Source organism: Mastigoproctus giganteus, chromosome 5, assembly GCF_048544385.1.
Source record: "Mastigoproctus giganteus isolate SK-2022 chromosome 5, ASM4854438v1, whole genome shotgun sequence".
Taxonomy (NCBI): Eukaryota; Metazoa; Arthropoda; class Arachnida; order Uropygi; family Thelyphonidae; genus Mastigoproctus; species Mastigoproctus giganteus.
The window spans coordinates 147,835,038-147,855,880 of NC_143579.1; the positions used below are offsets into that span (position 1 = coordinate 147,835,038).

The 20,843-nt window shown below is 38.4% G+C and overlaps 1 protein-coding gene across 1 annotated transcript in view; it reads left to right on the forward strand.

The window, feature by feature from the left end:
- LOC150085758 (uncharacterized) overlaps window positions 1-20,843 on the forward strand; it is a 321,980-nt gene that overhangs the window by 45,605 nt on the left and 255,532 nt on the right. The window contains exon 4 of the mRNA XM_090374684.1: window positions 3,652-3,721. Coding sequence (XP_090230810.1) covers window positions 3,652-3,721 — 70 coding nt within the window. The remainder of the gene's footprint in view (window positions 1-3,651; window positions 3,722-20,843) is intronic.

The window sequence follows — 20,843 nt, forward strand, 5'->3', positions numbered from 1 at the left end:
TGTGTTAGGGTAGCTAAGAATAGAAACAGGTGCAGGTATACTTGCGTGTACACCAATGCTAGGAGTTTAGTAAATAAATTTGATGAATTTGAGGTATTGCTCAAAACATCAAAGGCAGATATTGTTGGGATATTTGAGACGTGGTGTCACACAGATATAAGGGATGCAGAACTGCAATTTGGGGAGTACAACGTCTACAGAAAGGATAGACAGGATAGGAAGGGGGGAGGGGTTATGCTATTAGTTAAGAAACACATAAAAACCAAGGAGGTGAAGCCAGTCGACATCGCTGGACAGTGCAGTGTTGAGTCAGTTTGGTGTGACATAAGCATTGGGAGATCAAAATTGAGAGTAGGAGTGTGCTATAGGCCTAATGACTCTGATGAGTATAATAAGGAACTGTACAGGGAAATAGAGTGGGCCAGTAAATCAGAGAGTCTTATAATGGGGGATTTTAATTTCCCAGATATTGACTGGAATTTGGGGACTGGTTACTCACACACTAGCAGGGCTTTTGTGGATTTATTGGATGATTGTTTTCTACATCAGCATGTTCGGGAGGCAACTAGAGGGAGTAATACTCTTGATTTGATTATCAGCAGTGATTCTTCATGCATTAAGAATCTGCAGATAAATGAACCACTAGGTTGCAGTGATCACAGTGTGCTGAAGTGGGATTTACTCAAAGAGGTAACTACCATTAGAGGTAAAGGGAAGGGTTATTGCTTCCGTAAAGGCGACTACGATGGACTGAGACAGTATTTAAATTCTATACAGTGGGACCAACTGATGATGTTACCAACAGCAAATGCAAAATGGGAAGCATTCAAAGAACTTATCTTGGAAGCTACTAGGCTTTACATACCAACTAAGAAATATTGTTCAAGGTTTAGGCCAAAATGGATGTCAGATGAACTAATGAGGCATATGGCAGAGAAGAAAAATGCATGGGATACTTACAAATTAACACATGACACAGAAGCCTATGATAGATACAAGTTGATATGCAACCAAGTTACAAAGGAGGTTAGGCAGGCGAAGGCAGATTACGAGAAATCCTTTGCAAGGGATGCAAAGAAAAACAGCAAAGAGTTCTTTACTTATGTAAACTCTAGAAGGAAGGGGATGAATCAGATTGGTCCACTTGATATTGATGGGTCAATTGTTGATGATCCTGCTCAGTTAGCTAACAAACTAAATGAATATTTTGCATCGACATTCACACATGAGGAGTTATTCAGCAAGGGGAATGCCAGAGGTGTATTCAACTCTAGCAGTAAGCTACAGAATCTTGAAATAACTGGGAGTAAAGTGGAGGAGAAACTGTTGAAGATAAACACAAGAAAGGCACTCGGGGTGGATGGGATCTATCCAGTTATATTAAAGGTGGCAGCAAAGGAAGTAAGCAAACCCTTAGCCATAATTATGAGAGCTTCCTTGGACTCAGCGGAGGTACCCATAGACTGGAAATGTGCAAATGTGACCCCAATTCACAAAGGAGGATCAAAGGCTGACACAAGTAATTATAGACCTGTGAGCTTAACTTCTGTTCCAGGAAAATTAATGGAGGCACTGGTTAAAGAAGCACTGCAGGATCATTTAGACAAGACTTCAGTTATAGCTCAGACACAGCATGGTTTTGTTAAGGGGAAGTCTTGCCTGACCAACTCGATTGGATACTATGATGCAGTCACAAAAGAACTGGATGCAGGGAATAACTCTGATATTATATCCTTGGATCTTAGAAAGGCTTTTGATACTGTTGCACATGGAAGACTGCTACACAAATTGGAGCAGTGTGACATTGGAGGCAAATTGCTGCTATGGATAAAGGGGTGGTTGAGGGGGAGAAGACAGAGAGTGGTAATCAATGGACACTGCTCATCGGGGACTAATGTTATTAGTGGAGTCCCTCAGGGCTCAGTGTTGGGTCCATTATTGTTTTCTGTATTTATAAATGATATTGATGATGGTATATCAAGCTTAATGTCTACGTTTGCAGACGATACAAAGGTTGGCAGGGTTGTCAAGGACACTACTGACACTATGCTGCTGCAACAGGATCTGGAAAGGTTGAGCAGATGGGCTGAGAGGTGGCAAATGAAGTTTAACATTGACAAATGTAAAGTACTACATATGGGAAACAGCAACCCCAGAGCAACGTATCAACTCTGTGGTACTACACTGACAGTGGTAGAGAATGAAAGGGATTTGGGGGTGGTTGTTGCAGGCAGATTTGAAGTTCTCTGAGCAGTGCAGACGGGCTGCAAGAGTAGCTCATGGAGTATTGTCAATGATATACAGGAATTTTTCCAGCAGGGATAAGGAGGTACTGTATACAGGTCTGGAGGCCTCATTTCAAGAAGGATGTATAGCTGCTGGAACGAGTACAGAGAAGGGCAACAAGATTAGTGAATGGAACAAAGGGGTGCTCTTACGAAGAAAGGCTTAAATTTTGCAAATTACAGTGTCTGGAGACTAGGCACCAGCGAGGTGATCTGATAGAGGTGTATAAAGCCTTGAATGGTTTAAGCATGCTCAATGCTGATGGGATTCTTCCTCTAGCTCAGAAAAATCACCTGAGAGGGCATAAATTCAAATTGAGGAAAGACAGATGTAGGATAGACATGCGGAAATTTGCCTTTAGCCAGCGGGTGGTTGGTTGGTGGAACAGACTTCCATCCCTTGTGGTGGAGGTTGATAGCCTAAATAAGTTTAAGGCTCAGCTGGACAGGTATTTTGAACGAACAGAGGGGTGAAGTGGAAGTGGGTTTTTTTTTTGGCTGATGCTGCATAAGCTTGCTTTCTTGCATCAAATGCCTCTACTAATGCTAATACAACACACAACACTTTTTGGGCATTTACAGTAGTACTGTATTTCTTCACAGTGGCAGATGTGGGAAACCACAGGTGGTGCCTGACCTTAACAGTATGCACTATCTCTAAAGGATGAATAGCTCCTGCCAGTCAGTACACTATCATACCTAGCCATTTCTTGGGCTCGGTGTCATCTCTGGTGCCAAATCCTTTCTTTTAACATGTTTCCAGTTTTCAACTTGGAAATGTTTAATTTCTGAGCATTAGTGCACACATTTTTTCTACATGACATTCTACTATTATTTCCCTCGATAGCTGTTCATCTCTCTTAATAGTCCAAAATATTTATATATGTTTTAGTCACAATTTCCTGTAATCAGAGCAGTGGTTTTCCCTGACTTTGGTAGCTGACTTTGTAACCAATTTGATAGAAAGATACTTTGCAAATACCTCACTCAATTAGCTTCCACATTCTTGTATTGAAATTTATTTTATTTTGATGATAGTCATTATTGCATAATTTTCTGACTATTTTTTTTTGGTGGAACATTTATTTGCAGTATTGCACATTATAGATAGTGTTTCTTTATATACCAACTTACAAAATCTATAGAATAGATAGATATAGAAGAGAAAAGCTGACCAAGTACAGATGCGTAACGGCCTTCACACCTTTGATAGACACAGTTATATGTAAAGAATAAGAACAATTTTGTCAATTAAATATTAAAATTTTTCGAAATGAGTGAAAAGTTTATTTTTCTTTTAAAATAAAATGTTATTTACGACAATAGAAAAGTGTTTATTAGTTTTTTTGATTTAAATATTTTGTAGATTTATCTCAAAGTGAAGGGCTAATGCTTCTGCAAGCTGTATATTCAGCACTTACAAATCCTTATATAAGGTAAGTGTTTTGAATTATGCAAATTTCATTTATTCTGTAGAATTTTTCATACAAATATACTACTTTTTCTGAATTTTAGCATTGCATTTATATTTCTCATTAACCCCTAGCAGAGTATTTTCTTCTTTTCGCTATTATATGCAATTAAAAAAGGGCCTGCATATTGTTGATATTTGTTTTTAGCAACATTTCACTTTTATCTGAGTAAATTTTATATAAAAATTGAGTCATATATATATATATTTTTTTTGACTATTTTGCTTTAGTAACACAAATTTATAGTCCCATTCAGAGTGCATTTTCAAATGATGCAAATTGCTTTTGTGTGTAGTTATTTTCTCACTCTCCACACAAAAAGTTCTCAAGAGGTGGTCTGAGTTTCCACAGACCTGGAAAAATAAAATTTTATTTTATTATTTTTATTTATTTTTATTGTTTATTTTTTTATTTTATTTATTGTTATTTTTTTTTTTTTGGCTGATGCATCAAAAGCCTCTGCCTTGTATTGTATGACTAATACTAGCCATACAGTGCGCAAGGAAGGCACATTAACTAGTTGCCTAGGTAAAAAATGTCTTGGAAAAAATGGTGAATGCTCAGTTGGTATGGTATTTGGAATCCAAACAGTTCCTTTCTAGTTCACAGTGTGGTTTTCAACTGAGCAGATCCACATTAAAACACTTAATTAGGCTGGAAACAAGCATCTTTGATGCAGTTATAAAGTTGGAGCACTTGGTGCTGGTGGTAATCTCTCTCTTTTTTAAAAAAAATCTTTTGGTTAATTGAACATTCCAGGTACAGGTATGTTCTTTCACTCAGTCCTTTAATCAAGAAGAAAGCATACCACGGGGCTCAGTGATAACCATTGCAGTCTTTGCTATCAAGATTAATTCTATAGCAGCCCATCTCTTTTCCAGTGCCCTTTATGTTGACGACTTTAGCATTAGTAGAGGCATATGATAGTGTGTGGTTGATTGCTGGAACAAACTTCCATCTGTTGTGGAAGTTGACAGCTTAATTAAATTCAAGGCAAACTAGACAAACATTTAGAGTTGAATGGATGAAATGGGAAGGGGTTTTTTTTTTTTTTTTTTTTGGCTGATGCTGTTATAAGCTTGCTTTCTTGCATCATATGCCTCTACAAATGCTAATTTTTGTGCGTCCAAATTTTTTTGACTTGAAATAATGCGCAAGTGAGTGCATTGAACCATTGAGGCTAATTATGAGAGCATCACTGGACTCAGGAGTGATTCTGTTGGATTGGAAAAGTGCCAATGTATCTCTGATACATGAGAGCGGTTCTAAGAGCGAAGCTAGAAATTACTGGCCGGTCAGTCTTACTTCAGGGAAAATCATGGAGGCAATGATCAAGGGTGGAATTCAGGGTCAATTTAGATAGAAATGGAATTCTGAAGGATACTCAGCATGGTTTTGTAATGGGAAAATCATTTTTATTATTAGCCATATGGTGCAAGAAAGCCCGAGGCTTACACTCCACCTGCCAAAAAAAAAAAAAAAAATCTGAGTTACCCTGAGAGAGAGAGAGAGAGAGAGAAGTAGAAAGGAATCGCCAAGAAAGAGAAAAGATATCTAGCTCAAGACCCTTGGTGTGCCAAGCCCATACTCACCAGATGTGAATTCCTGTTTAACTGTTAGCTACTTTGACAAGGGAATAAAGAGCAAGGGAATAATTTCGACATTGTGTATTTGGATTTCAGCAAAGCATTTGACTCAGCCCCACATGAGCATTTACTTTATTGCTTCCGTAAAGGCGACTACGATGGACTGAGACAGTATTTAAATTCTATACTGTGGGACCAACTGATGATGTTACCAACAACAAATTCAAAATGGGAACCATTCAAAGAACTTATCTTGGAAGCTACTAGGCTTTACATACCAACTAAGAAATATTGTAGAAGGTTTAGGCCTAAGTGGATGTCAGATGAACTAATGAGGCATATGGCAGAGAAGAAAATGCATGGAATACTTACAAATTAATACATGACACAGAAGCCTATGATAGATACAAGTTGATATGCAACCAAGTTACAAAGGAGGTTAGGCAGGCGAAGGCAGAATACAAGAAATCCTTGGCAAGGGATGCAAAGAAAAACAGCAAAGAGTTCTTTACTTATGTAAACTCTAGAAGGAAGGGGATGAATCAGATTGGTCCACTTGATATTGATGGGTCAACTGTTGATGATCCTGCTCAGGTAGCTAACAAACTAAATGAATATTTTGCATCGACATTCACACATGAGGAGTTATTCAGCGAGGGGAATGCCAAAGGTGTATTCAACTCTAGCAGTAAGCTACAGAATCTTGAAATAACTGAGAGCAAAGTGGAGGAGAAATTGTTGAAGATAAACATAAGAAGGACACATGGGGTGGATGGAATCAATCCAGTTATATTAAAGGAGGCAGCAACGGAAGTAAGCAAACCCTTAGTCATAATTATGAGAGCTTCCTTGGACTCAGGGGAGGTACCCATAGACTGGAAATGTGCAAATGTGACCCCAATTCACAAAGGAGGATCAAAGGCTGACACAAGTAATTATAGACCTGTGAGCTTAACTTCTGTTCCAGGAAAATTAATGGAGGCATTGGTTAAAGAAGCACTGCAGGATGACTTAGACAAGACTTCAGTTATAGATGGGACACAGCATGGTTTTGTTAAATGGAAGTCTTGCCTGACCAATTTGATTGGATACTATGATGCAGTCACAAAAGAACTGGATGCAGGGAATAGCTTTGATATTATATACTTGGATCTTAGAAAGGCTTTTGATATTGTTGCACATGGAAGACTGCTACACAGATTGGAGCAGTGTAACATAGGAGGCAAATTGCTGCTATGGATAAAGGGGGTGGTTGAGGGGGAGAAGACAGAGAGTGGTAATCAATGGACACTGCTCATCGTGGACTAATGTTATTAGTGGAGTCCCTCAGGTGTTGGGTCCATTATTGTTTTCTATAATTATAAATGATATTGATGATGGTATATCAAGCTTAATGTCCAAGTTTGCAGACGATACAAAGGTTGGCAGGGTTGTCAAGGACAGTACTGACACTGTGCTGCTGCAACAGGATCTGGAAAGGTTGAGCAGATGGGCTGAGAGGTGGCAAATGAAGTTTAACATTGACAAATGTAAAGTACTACACATGGGAAACAGCAACCCTAGAGCAACGTATCAACTCTGTGGTACTACACTGACAGTGGTAGAGAATGAAAGGGACTTGGGGGTGGTGCAGGCAGATATGAAGTTCTCTGACAGTGTAGACGGGCTGCAAGAGTAGCTCATGGAGTATTGTCAATGATATACAGGAATTTTTCCAGCAGGGATAAGGAGGTGATTATTCCCTTGTATAAGGCAATGGTCAGGCCACACCTAGAGTACTGTATACAGGTCTGGAGGCCTCATTTCAAGAAGGATGTAGAGCTGCTGGAACGAGTACAGAGAAGGGCAACAAGATTAGTGAATGGAACAAAGGGGTGCTCTCGAAGAAAGGCTTAAGTTTTGCAAATTATAGTGTCTGGAGACTAGGCACCAGCAAGGTGATCTGATAGAGGTGTATAAAGCCTTAAATGGTTTGAGCATGTTGAATGCTGATGGGATTCTTCCTCTAGCTCAGAATAATCACCTGAGAGGGCATAAATTCAAATTGAGGAAAGACAGATGTAGGATAGACGTGCGGAAATTTGCCTTTAGCCAGCGGGTGATTGGTTGGTGGAACAGACTTCCATCCCTTGTCGTGGAGGTTGATAGCCTAAATAAGTTTAAGGCTCAGCTGGACAGGTATTTTGAACGAACAGAGGGGTGAAGTGGAAGTGGGTTTTTTTTTTTTTTGCTTGCTTTCTTGCATCAAATGCCTCTACTAATGCTAAGCTGGAACAGATTGGAATTACAGGGAAAATCCTTAGATGGATAGCAGGATGGCTTTGAGGCAGGAGACAGAGGATTGTAATAAATGGTTATTCCCAAGATTGGGTTGATGTAAGAAGTGGGGTTCCCTGAAGGATCAGTATTAGGCGGGTTCGATTCCCTCCTCGGGCTTGGATCAAAGTACTGCAAAAACCTTGGGAGGTGCAATATGGCCACAGAAGCCGATGCGCCAACAACTACCAAATCAAAAATCAAAATCAATCAGTATTAGGACGACTGTTGTTTTTGATTTTCATAAATGACATTGAGGAAGGGATAGAGGACGCGATGTCTAAATTTGCAGATGATGTAAAGATTGGTAGAATAAGTTAATGATCACTGCCAAGCAGAACACCTTCAGAGTGACCTATATAGACTTCAGGGATGGTCAGAAAAATGGCAACTATGCTTTAATATAGCAAAGTGTAAGGTATTACACCTGGGAAACAGTAACCCTGAAATATAACTTATACACATCTTTGTTGTTATTTGGTTTTTAGGTGCATTAGCAACTAAGGCCATATTGTTCCGGGAATGTGCGGTGGTCATTCCCTGACCTTTCCGCATCCTCTGTATTTGGTGGTGACGGGCTCGAACCCTGGTCTAATCAAGAAGCATGTGCTACGCACTGCTGCTGCTTCCCACCTGGCTACGGAGGCGCCCTTATACACATGGTGGAGTTGAACTGAAGCAAGTAGTGGAGGAAAGGGACTTGGGTGTCATGATACGGTCAGACATGAAGTTCTCTGAGCATTGTAGACAGATTGCAAGGATGGCTCGTGGCGTCTTATTGATGATTTATCAAACTTTTGCTTGTGGAGATAAGGATGTCATAATCCCATTATATAAGGTTATTGTTAGACCACACATGGAATACTGTGTTCAATTATGGAGACCACACCTAAAGAAAAACATTGCGCTTCTTGAAAGGGTCCAAAGATGGGTAACTTGCCTAGTGAGATCAGGGCATCCATATGAGGATAGACTTCCAATATGTGGGTTGCAGAGCTTGGCAACTAGGCACCTTAGAGGAGACTTGATTGAGGTGTTTAAGGCTCAGAGAGGCATAAGTAAAATGAATGAGGATAAAATTTTCACAGAAACTATAGGCCATAAATTCAAGTTACACGGGGGAGATTTTTATACTGGATTGCAGAAAGTTTTATTTTAGCCAGCGAGTTATAAATTACTGGAATAAGTTACCTACGTGGGTGGTAGAGATTGACAGTTTGGGAAATTTGAAGGTTAGCTGGATAATTACCTACCAGAGGAGGGAAATGCATCAGTTGTCTATTTCTCTTTCTTTTATTAATTTTTTTTTTTTAATTTTACTTCTGATTATTATTTTTTTTTTTATGACTGGTGCAGCATAAGCCATAGGCTTCCTTGCACCATGTGGGCATTGCTAATACTAATGCTCTGCTTTTTTTATATTTTATGTGTGCCAGTGAAGTGACATATTTGTTCCACTGTCTATTGTATTTTTGCTTACTTTTAAAGTATTGTTGTAGATGGGATTTGACCAAGGTTTGGAATGAGAAGGAAGTCTTAAGTTTGGATGCTGACTGTTTTTAGTTGATTTGGCTATTCTCTCAGAAGAATGGTGGCATCTTGTGTAGATATATTTCTGAGAGAATCCCATGTATATTTCTAGAGAATCACAGCAAGTTACTGCTTGCAGCTATGTACTTCTGTGGTTAGATTTAATGTAATGTTGCTGCTCAGTTTATCTCGAGTAGAAAATCAGAATAAACTGGTAAAAGTGATGTTGTTGAAACGTGTTTGCGCGTGTAGTGTAAGGTCATGTCTTATGAACAGGATTGTTACCAGGTAATCTTATATATTAATTTTAGTTAAGACTATTGCTAAGTATATAGAAGCTGCTCTGTTATGTTGGTCTAAAGCACAAAGGTCTAGCTAACCCTATCTCTGAATGCTGGAAAGACAAGGTCAGAGGTGCAACCTTGTCCTTCTAATACACCAATTCCGAAGAGTAACCTGCTAAAAGGTAGTAAAGTTAATCCTTGCCTCCAGCTCACTTTATGGAATCCTTGGTTGAATTATTTTCGATCACACTTTTCATAGAAACTGAACTGTCATTTTTATGTTAAAGCTTTAACATAAAAATCACAAATAATCAAATCATCTGCGCAATTTGTAAGGTTCTGAAAGAGGGGATTTTGTAAGCCGTGCATCCCCACAGTGTTATGGAAATTGAATAAAGGACGGTGGAAAATGTGGACATGTGATTTTTGTAACAGAAAGAGCGAAATCAATGGAGAAAATGAAACTGTAACCACAGTGAGTAGATGGCAGCGTCTTAGCCACTGACCTCGATAAATCCCCATCACTGATGTCATTACCACCTGCAAACCTCCTCCTCATGACTGTGTTACTAATGAAAATGGAACCAAGATTGCTTGTAATGGGTCCAGCATAAAAACTTATGCCTGAAAGTCTGATGGTCAACACTGACCACGTAATCACGAACAAGTTAATAAGTAAAAACCTTACAGACATCATCACTGAACACACGAGAACTATTACAGCCCTACAAACAAATAATGCAAGGATCACGTTTGACAAGATGGAAAGAATTTTTTAATGTGTTGCTAACACCTCTTCATTGCAAACCAATTCCTACGGGTGCAAAACATAGTAAAGTGTGTTAGTTGTCTGACGGCACTAGGGGTTTCCCCCATCTCCGCGTTGTGTACCCTTTGTATGACACAGAACTCTGTGGAGGCCAGAGATTTAAAAAGTGTGGGGAGTGTTATGTTCTGTTGTTTCTCTGACCATTTAGCCGTTGGGACCCTATTGGGACCCATTGTTGCCCACACTTTGCCGTAAGGAGGTAGGTCAGGCACCCAGTAGATTATTTAAGTACTCTGACAGGCCCCGCCACCTATTTTCCAAGGATTTCAGTGGCAAGACCTATTAAAAAAGGGGGTGGGGGTTGAACACTAGTTTTTGGAAAGGCCGAAAGAGGTTTTCAAGAAAGCAGTTGAATTTTTAGACGTTGATTAGAATTTGACAGCATTTTAGGGGCATACTCTATTGGTTTAGTTAGAGTGGGTGGGTGACTGGGAGAAAACAGGTAGAAGGATGGGGGAACGATAGAGTAATTATACCAAAAGAGGTCATTGGGGATGAGCCCCACCAGGTGAAGTATAGGGGAAGGCAAGGAGGGGAGGAGACTCATTTCCTCCCTCCCCTGCCTGGGGTTTTAAAGGGAACTGGGTTTGAATGCCCAGTTCAGATCACCAAATGGCATGTCCGCAGCGAAACTGCAGCATGTCCTCGCTGGCGACGGCTGCCAGACCCATGCAGTGTGTAGAACCCGGAAAGAAGGTCAAACTGCCCATCCTGCTCTGGGGGGGTGGGGTATGTTAGCTGGCAGTGGGGAACCCACCAGGCAAAAGATGGAGAGAGAGAGAGACATACATTTACTTCATTCATAATCTGCATTCTCACTCTACTTGCATTCCATTTTTATACTTTTTTTTTTATAGTTTATAATAATTTTTTTTTTCTCCTGTTAGGTTATATATATATATATATATATATACAGCAGGCCCCCATTATAACGCGGTTCGCTTTAAGCTGATTCACTATAACGCTGTTCTTATATTATAACCCGTATCTGACTATAACGCTGTCACAGATCACTATAACGCTCTTTTACAGATTGCATTTTTGCATATTTAACGAAATCGTTTCATTTGATGGAGTTGATAGCTTGAAAATGAATGGCAAAACAGCATTAAAACGTTTCCCACGCCGACTTGAGAAATTTTCTCGCACGCTAATTTAATGCAGTACAGTGACTTGTTACGTAGTACCGAGATCAACATTTTAAAAAATTATCAAGTATATATTACTTGTAATATTTGTGTTATATGCATTTATCCAAAGACTAATCATCACTCGATTAGACATCGTGCGTAACGGACAGTTTACTCGAACATTGTATCGTAATTAATGCAACCAACACAGTTACATTTTCGAAGAGTTAATAATGGCCGATAAGAATGAAAAAGCAACAACGTCTGGATGCAGTACGAAGACTATAAATGTAAGAAAAATACTGAATTTGAAAATTAAATTAGACGCTTTGAAGCGAATCGATTCCGGTCAACGACAAGCGGATGTGTGCCATAATTTAGGACTTGCAAGTTTAACTGTAAGAACAATTATAAAAAAATAAAGAATTAATTTTAGTAGCGGGAAAGATAGCTGTTCCACTGCAAACTACTAGGGCTAGGCCGACTATTAAGATTGAAATGGAAAGACATAACTAATTTTATTGAAGATAATATCCAATGCAGAATTCACTTAAGTTAAATATTATAAAAGAGAGAGATTAGCCAATATGATGATCTGAAGAAAACTCACCTAAAAAAAAAAAAAAAAAAATGTGGAACCATTTAAAACTGGTAAGAGCTGGTTGAATAGATTTAAAATCTAGGGAGAAGCTGCAAGTGCAGATCAAGGAACCGAAACTTTCAAAAAAGAACTTGTTAAAATTATTGAAGAGGGTATTGTGTGTTATACTTCTCAACAAGTTTATAACATAGATGAAGCAGGACTTTTGTAGAAACGAATGTCTAAAAGAAGTTTCATATTGAAAGAAGAAGAAAAAACATGCCAGATTTCAAAGTGGCGAAGGATCGGGTGACTTTATTGTTGGTGGTAACGCTGCGGGGGATTTAAAATGAATACCCTTTGTGTTTATTTAGAAGAGGGCCAACCCAAAATCGACATTTTTCATGATTAAATTCATCAATGAAATTAAATCAATTAAAATCAATTTAGATCAATTAAATTCATAATTTTAATTGGAATTTTAAGTTTAATTTTGATACATAAGTTAGTTACCACATAATTATGTACGTATGTAATGCAGAATATTTTATATGTACAAATATTTGAATATTGAATATTTTGACCGGCATTTGTGCACCTTTTCACTACCGTTTATTATTGATTAGGAAATATCCTATGGCATCGACTGCAACTTACAAATACATCTGTTACCTTATGGGAATGTGGCGCTCGCTTAGCACGGATTCACTTAGCGCTCTGTTTTTCCGGAACGAATTATCAGCGTTAAGCAGGAGTCACCTGTATATATATATATATATATATATATATATATATATTTTTTTTTTTTTTTTTTCACTCGCTCATTCATATTTTTTCTCACACAGCAGTGGAGGATGCAATGGTGTGTAATGTGAATTTAAATACTAATGCTTAGTAATTAAGCTAAATCAGAAAATATAAAAGATTAAAATTAGGTTAATTGTAAACATTTATGGTTTGTGTTCTTTTTCTCACACACACACACTCTCATTCATTCTTCTGACTTTCATTTCATTTATTGGACTCTTGCTTTCTGCATTGCACTCTCTGGGCACCTCAACTTACTGTTATTCTTCAGTTATGGTGCAGGCCTTGCTGCAATTTTTCTGTATGCCAGGGATTAGTATATAAAGTAATGTAAGTTGTTATTAACTTTGTATTCTTTTGGCCAATTACGTTTGCTCTTCTACTCATTCCCATTCATACTTTTTAAAAAAAAGTATAAAAATGACCCAGCATGGGTCACTTTTTCACCAAAACTGACATTAATCCCTTTTACCATATTTCCTAATTCACTCTTTCACTCAGTGACCAGCCTGTCCATTCTGCCTTTCATTCTCACTCATTCTACATTGCATCCCCTTGCTACCAGCTTACTGATATTTTTCAGCGTATCTGCTGCCTGTACATCTTCCTCCCCTACATGGTTACTTTGGTGTGGGGTCCCAGGTTCCTACACATGGCAGGGTAGTCCTGGGGGTATCCAGGTCAGTCTGGGTTTGTCATGTCAGGTTTCTGTCGGGGTGCAGAATACTGCTGCCCTGACAGTTTTTAAGTCATTGTCTGGGTGTGGTGGGAGATGTGGGCAATTGTAACTATTGATTATATTTTAATTTCTGGGGGGCTGAATTGCCATTCTTTCGCTAGTTCTGTGCATTTTGAATACTTTCTGTGTGATGGTTTTAAAGGCTTTATAATTTTCCTCTTCTATAATTTTCCACCTTCCCAAGGGAGAAGAACATCTGTTCTTCTCCCCTTGGAAGGTGGCCAGTCTGTGCTTATTAGCTTTGTTCTGGGGGTGTCATAAATTATACATTCATATTGAACCTGTGCCCAGGCTTCACTCTCGTCACAGGTGCAGTTTGGGTCACTAGTCAGCCCTAAGGAGGTTAGTTTCTCCTTTAGGGAGCCGTGATCTGTCAATATAAACGTTGTAAAAGGTCCAGAGGTATATTACTTAGGTGGCTTTGGGCTGACCATTGCCACCAGTGGCAGAAACCTTTTGGTAACTAGACCTCTGGTTTCCTGCTCCCACCTTGTTTGCCATAGCTCATAGAGCTTTGTGGCTATTCTTTTTCTTTCAGCATTGAAGGTGTTGGTTGTATCAAGGGCTTTCCCCAGAAATTTTGTGCCCTTTTTAAGTCTATAATACTACAAGCCTCTTTTGACTACTTCCAGATAAAGTGGGAGAGCTCCGGCCAGCAACTGTAATGCAGATGTGCTTACTCTCTGACGTGCTCTGGTAATAGTGAGAAGTATTGTCCTTTGTGTCGATTCTGATTTATTCCTGTTTCTTACTATGGCTGAGCAGGTGAATCAAGCACCAGCTCCATTGCACAGTATATGATTGCCAGGGTCTTTCTTTTGAGCCCCCAGTTTGATCGACTGATCCTGGCAACCATACCTGCATAATTTCTCACTTTCTTCACCAAGTAGGTCAAATGGGATAAAAAGATTTTGAATCAAAGACCACTCCAAGATATTTTAGTTCTGTTACCATTTTTATAGTAGCTCTGTTAATTTTAATTTGTGGTCGTCTTCTTATGTCCATATTTCCTATTAGAAGTATTTGTTTGTTTTTTTCTGGCAATATTTTAAGCATGTGCATTTGTGCCCATTCCTGCAGCTGCCAGAGGGCGGCATTTCATCTTTGCTCTACAACCACTTGCATGTTACCCAGTGGTGAGCTATGAATATTTTAACAATGGGCTCGCAGTTTTTTCGCTTTCTACCGAGTAGATTTTGATTGGTCACGGAAGTGACGTCATCTGCGGCTTCCGCTGGAGGCGCTTCCCACACTCACGCTACTAGTAGTGTGATTACAACGCGGGACGCATTTTTTGTGACAGGTATGACATCTCGAGTGAGGGGCTGATTTAGGGGATTGGACAGATACGGCTTATTACCCTTTAACCATGCGTATAAGTGAATGTGTAAAACATTCCTAGGTCTATCTAAAAAAAAAAAAAAGAAAAAAAACCCTTAAAAACCTTGTTTATGCTGATAACTGGATACAACAGTGTATGGAGTTCTAACTTTTTAGAATCTTTGAATAGCATGACGTCACAATCCTGCTTCCTGAAGTTACTACTGCAGTAAGTATGATTGCAACAATACAAATATTTGTCAACAATTACTTTTTTTCGTCTCGCATTTTCGTTAAATTTCATTGTTAGGTTCCCCTAATAGCTGCATATGTTGCTTCAAATGCAAGGTCGGTACATCAATCGGTGCTATTTTACAGAGATATTTAGATACGTTGCACTCGCAAGTATACATCTCTTACTTTAGTTATCATAAATCCATTGTATCTTGTCTTCCAGAAATTACGAAAATCTGTGAATGATCAAGAAAATATTTACAATAAAAAAGCTGTTTTATTTCGTAATCATATATACAAATCAAAATACCTAAAAGAAACGCGAAGGATGTTTCGCATAAACCATCTACCGCGTGTGCTCGTCACACGCCCAACTTTTTTATTATTTTATTATGCGCAACTATGGAAATATAATGATACATATTTTTCATGAAAAATATTTTAATATTGCGAATAAAAAATAACATGAAATATTTCCCATATCACAAACAACATAAAACCTATCACAAAACATTCCACAATATAAAAACAAATATTACATAAAAAAAAAAAAAAAAAAACTTTCTAGAAAAAGTACACAAAAAATCACAATTTCATGAAAAAAAATTTATTTACAAGATTAATTAATTTAAAAATAATTTAAATAATAAAAATAATTTAAAAGATAGTTAATTTACAAGAAAAATTTATTCTAAAAATTGTCATGTACAATACTTCTTTATTAAGATTTGTTGTCGATCTTCTGCTTTGTTCAATAGCTGAGGGATGATTACAGAGGAATGATTTGACGTAACGATCCGGATCAAATTGAAGCAATGATTTTCCATTTAGATGTATGGTCATCATAATCTGCAACGTGTTTAATTGTCAACATTATTCATTCATTTATTCACACAATATTATTCATTACGCTGGAAGCTTGCGCAGCTTCAACACTGCTAATCACAATGGTTTCAAAGATATTTCTGGCTTTCTTAATTAATTGAAAAGGGAATTTCAACCGATTTTAAAGATAAATTATCTTCGACAAAATCTCTAAAATCATTAATTTTTATTTCATATTTTATCAGAAAACTTAAAATTTCTTATTCGGTTTTCACCAGCTTGCCACCGAGCCGAAAGTTCTTTCACATTCCATGATTTCCAGTAGCATATGTTTAAAATTTCTTTCAATAGTATCATTATTTTCTTTATTTAATTTAAAATCGCCCCCGTTGCATTAATAACTTATCCTTTAAGGATAAAACAACGCATTTAATAATCTGTCACAAGGTAATTTTTTTACTTTCGATTTTGATTCTTTAAATTCTTCCCACCTCGACATGTTCTCAATTTTAGCTTCATAATTTCCTTCAGAATTTTTCAAATTAGCAATAGCATTCATAGTTTGAATAATTAATTTATATGCTTTTACCATTGTGATGCTGCGACTTTGTAAAGCTTCTGAAAGGTAAGTTGCTCCTGCAGGATGTCGATCATTAGCGCAAAATGGTTAAGAAATTCCAAATTTAAAAGTCCATTTAATAATCCTGGATTATTTAACTTCTGATTCAAAATGTTTGCACAAAGTGGGATGATTCCTCCAACCCACAATTGCCATCCGCAAGCTACAAGTTGCTCATCGTCGCCCAAACACACAACCGATCTTTATAGTTTCCACATAAAGTTCTTTAGCAATCATCCTTAATTCGTGCTAGTTTTTTGGAGATTGGTAATACAGTTTTTTTTTTTTTTTTATAATTATTGCCCGTGTGCCATTATATTTTTGAACATTTTCTACACAGTGAAAGGCTCGACAAAGTTTCAAAATCTGCCAACATTTCATCTTGGTGAAGTTTACTTAATATCTTAGTTGCCTCAGTCCCCCTTCTACGTCACTAGCTCTTTGAATACAGTGCAAAATGTCGGAATCACACGGATATTCAGCTACTGTGACCATGTAAACATAGACAGGAGAAATTTACTGAAAGGTGTGGATCACTCACTTCTCCGAAAAACATATGCCCGTTTGTCGAAATAAAGGGGAACCACAACACAGGTTGACCAGAGGCTATAATCCGTGTCGAGAATCTTCTTAACCCTCCGACTGGATATGGAAAGCATATTGACTAGTGTGACTGCATAGGTTTTACAGACACCACTAACATTGTGGAACGGTAATCCCTTTCACCCTTAATTTGCACTTTCTAATTATCTAAATTGCCTCAAGGCCAGAGGTAAGAACAATGCATACAAAGTTGTCTCTCCTAATCCATCGTTATACGTAAATTTTCTTCATTCAACGGAAGCTATTTCAAATGTAATTACCAAGGGGAATCAAAATATTCACCATAAAAAAGTTCATTAAACAGAGGTCCGAGTATAATTAAATCAAAAATGAAGCAATTTTAAAATATATAATTGATCGATTGCGCCATTAAAATGCTGGGAATGGGGTTTCGTTCGCCCCACCGTAGTTTCCGCTGTGGATTCTCAATAATTGCATCCAGGATTTCATTTGTAAAATAAATGATCATCTCAGCAATGGGCTCGCAAATTTAAAAAAATAATAACAATGGGCTCTCGCGAGCCCATGCAAGCCCGCTATAGCCCACCACTGGTGTTACCTTTTCCAAAGAAAATCATGTTATCTGCAAAGGCCAGAATTTCCACAGGGCCCAGATCCAAGGCCAGAAATTTGTCCAGAACAATGTTCCAGAAGAAAGGGCCAAGGATTGAACCCAGTGGGCAGCCTTTATTCACAGAATGTGTTAATTCCTTGAACCTTGTGCGCACTGAGACACTTCTGTCTGTAAGGTAGCTGTTTATTACCTTATATAGGTTTTGTGGGACATTCACCTGGCAGAGTCTCCTAAGGCCACTAGGTCACCAGAGTGAGTCAAATGCCCCAGCAAAGTCAATGGAGATTGCCAGCATATATTTCTCCTCTGAGTTTTTAACTGTTGTCAGTGGGTGGTGCATGGCATCCTCCATAGAGTTGCCCTGCTTAAAACCATACTGATTATTGGAATGTAAACCTGCTTTTGCGTAGTATTGAGCTAATCTGCTGTATATTAGTCTTTCGTTTATTTTTCCTAGTATACAGGGAGTAGGGCAGTCTGTATGATTTGGGATCAGTAGGGGGGTTTTATTTTTAACATTTTATTTTTAACATATAATATAGACAACAGGCATTCGCCCAGTTAAAGTGTATAACAGAGCAAAGGTTGTACAAAACATAAAAATAAATTGTAGACTCATATACTTTGTACAATTAAAGTTAATTCAAACGGGAAAAGTCCAATTCACAAAAATAAAAAAGATATTCATGACGTCAAGTCCAGCGCTATGTTAACTCGCAGAAAGCAGTTTGCTGCAGGTGACATCATCACACACACACACACACACACACACACAAATTAATGAGGACATCTTTAGCCCAGAACTCATCCGTCAATCAGTCAACTTACTCCAAATAGTTCTGCGAAATTGTTTCTTGTTCACAGCCATATCCAAGTCAAACTTGTTCATGAGTCAATGTTCTTTTGAAGAAGGAGTTCCTGGATATCTCTAATCTGGAGTTACCGATGTGCTCAGAGTTTTTAAGAATCAATCTTAACACAGCTTTTTTCCGTATTTTTGGGAATATACCTTCTGTCTACAGTTATTATATAGTGCTATTAATTTGTTTGGTGCTATTTCTGCTATGTTTTTGGTTTTAGATAGTGCTATTTCTAACTCTTGTATAGTAAACAGAGGTCTAGCTGGGGTGGGTGAATGTCCCCAGTTTCAGTCTGAATAATACTGTCTAGGATGCTATTTACAAGTTGCCAAGACCTATCTATCCCATGAAAAAAACTGAGGAACGGTTTTTTTCATGGGATAGATAGGTCTGCTGTTTTTGTTAAAATGTTTGTCAGAGTCAGCCTGGATGAGCAAGCTGCAGCCTGGATGAGCAAGCACTGAGCTTGCTCATCCAGGCTGCAGTTGTCTGATCTAGACCACTCATTTTCCTGTTTTTTCAGCTGAGCTGCTGTATGTTCTGCAAAAAAAAATAGTTCTTGTGGGATCTTCTGTGAATGCAAAACATAGTGATCTTACAAGAACTATAGGCGCCTCCGTAGCCGCCAGGTGGGCAGGAGCAGCAGTGCGTAGCACACGCTTCTTGATTAGACCGGGGTTCGAGCCCATGAGCCACCAAATATGGAGGATGCAGAAAGGTCAGGGAATGACCCACCGCCATATTCCCGGAGCAATATGGCCTTAGTTGCTAATGCTCCTAAAAACCAAATAACAACAACAAGAACTATCTCATCTGAAAAAGCCAACTTGAAGAACTTAAGAGCATGACTGTGAATTGTATCACTTCGAAGCCTGGCCAATGTGTAGGACTCCCATTCGCCTCTTCTATGCCCACCAATGAAATTAACAAAAACTTACCACTCAGCTACAGTTGCAGCCAAATGTTAACCTCAGTCAATCAGGATGATGGGATAACACATAAAGAGGGAGATGTAACTGCATGTAATCAGACTGCACTGAAAAAGAACCCAACGCAGAATCAAAAATAAACCTGTGAAGAATCAATTGATGAAAGTAATGTTGCAAGTGAAGATCCCCTAGCTCTCTCTGCAGTAGGCTGAACATGCACACCTCACCAACTCAACACACCAAATCAAGCCTTGGATAGATCCATGATGACGCCTGCCATTCATCCCAATTCTATTATTAGAAACTATCAGGAAACTCCTAGAGAAACTCAACATCATACTGACCTTGGCCCCCACTCCTGGGCTGAGGTTGTTTCTGGGCCGTTCCCTCACGTATCCAGAGGAAACACAACGAAGGAAAATTGCAAAACCCAAGAGGCAAGGACAGTACCACAGACATGAAGAAACAAGAGATCGTGACGATCACATATTACTGGGACAACCCCAACTACTTTGTTCCAGACTAGTGACAATGCAGTACACGTCGACCAACAACCCACTCACAAAAGCTAATTCATTTCAGGATTGGTTCCACACACAACCTCTGAGCAAGTTAAAAATAGCATAAAAGATAATTTTAACATATCTGTTGATATGTTAAAATTATACTAACTACCCACAAAATGGCCTTCCTATTCATCTTTCAGATTAGACTACAACAGAACTCAGTACAAAATCTCTGATAATTTGTGCAAGCCATCCACTTGGTCTCGAGGGCTCCTCATCAGGCCCTTCTTTCAATCCTCACTCTCCCCCCCCCTCACCTGGCTTCAGATGCACAACTAAACACCATGGTCACATTCAGGGTCCAGTCAACCCCAAGGTCACGATGTATTCATGCTGACTCAGTACCGAAATCGTGGATGGAAGCCAATATACAACGATTTTTGTTAGGATATTTCAAAGAGACAGCTCCAGAATAGGCAGAAACAGACTGCAGAGGGTACTAAGGAAGATCCCCAGACATAATAGCCAGTATATATTCTATCGGAATGTCCATAGCATCCGTATAAGTTTGAAACTGTAGATGAGCTTTACTCTCGCACAATTTTGATGTGCTCCGCATAACAGATCTTGTGCCACTTTTATGGTGTGGGCTTCACATTATATTCTCGTTATATCATAATCAGTTTTAATAGATAAAGGTATAAGATCTATTTATTTTATATATATTTATAAAACAAATGTACATTCCATATTTACTTCATGTAAATACAGTTTTTTCAGTACAATGCTTGAGGGTCAAATTCCTTTGCATTTCC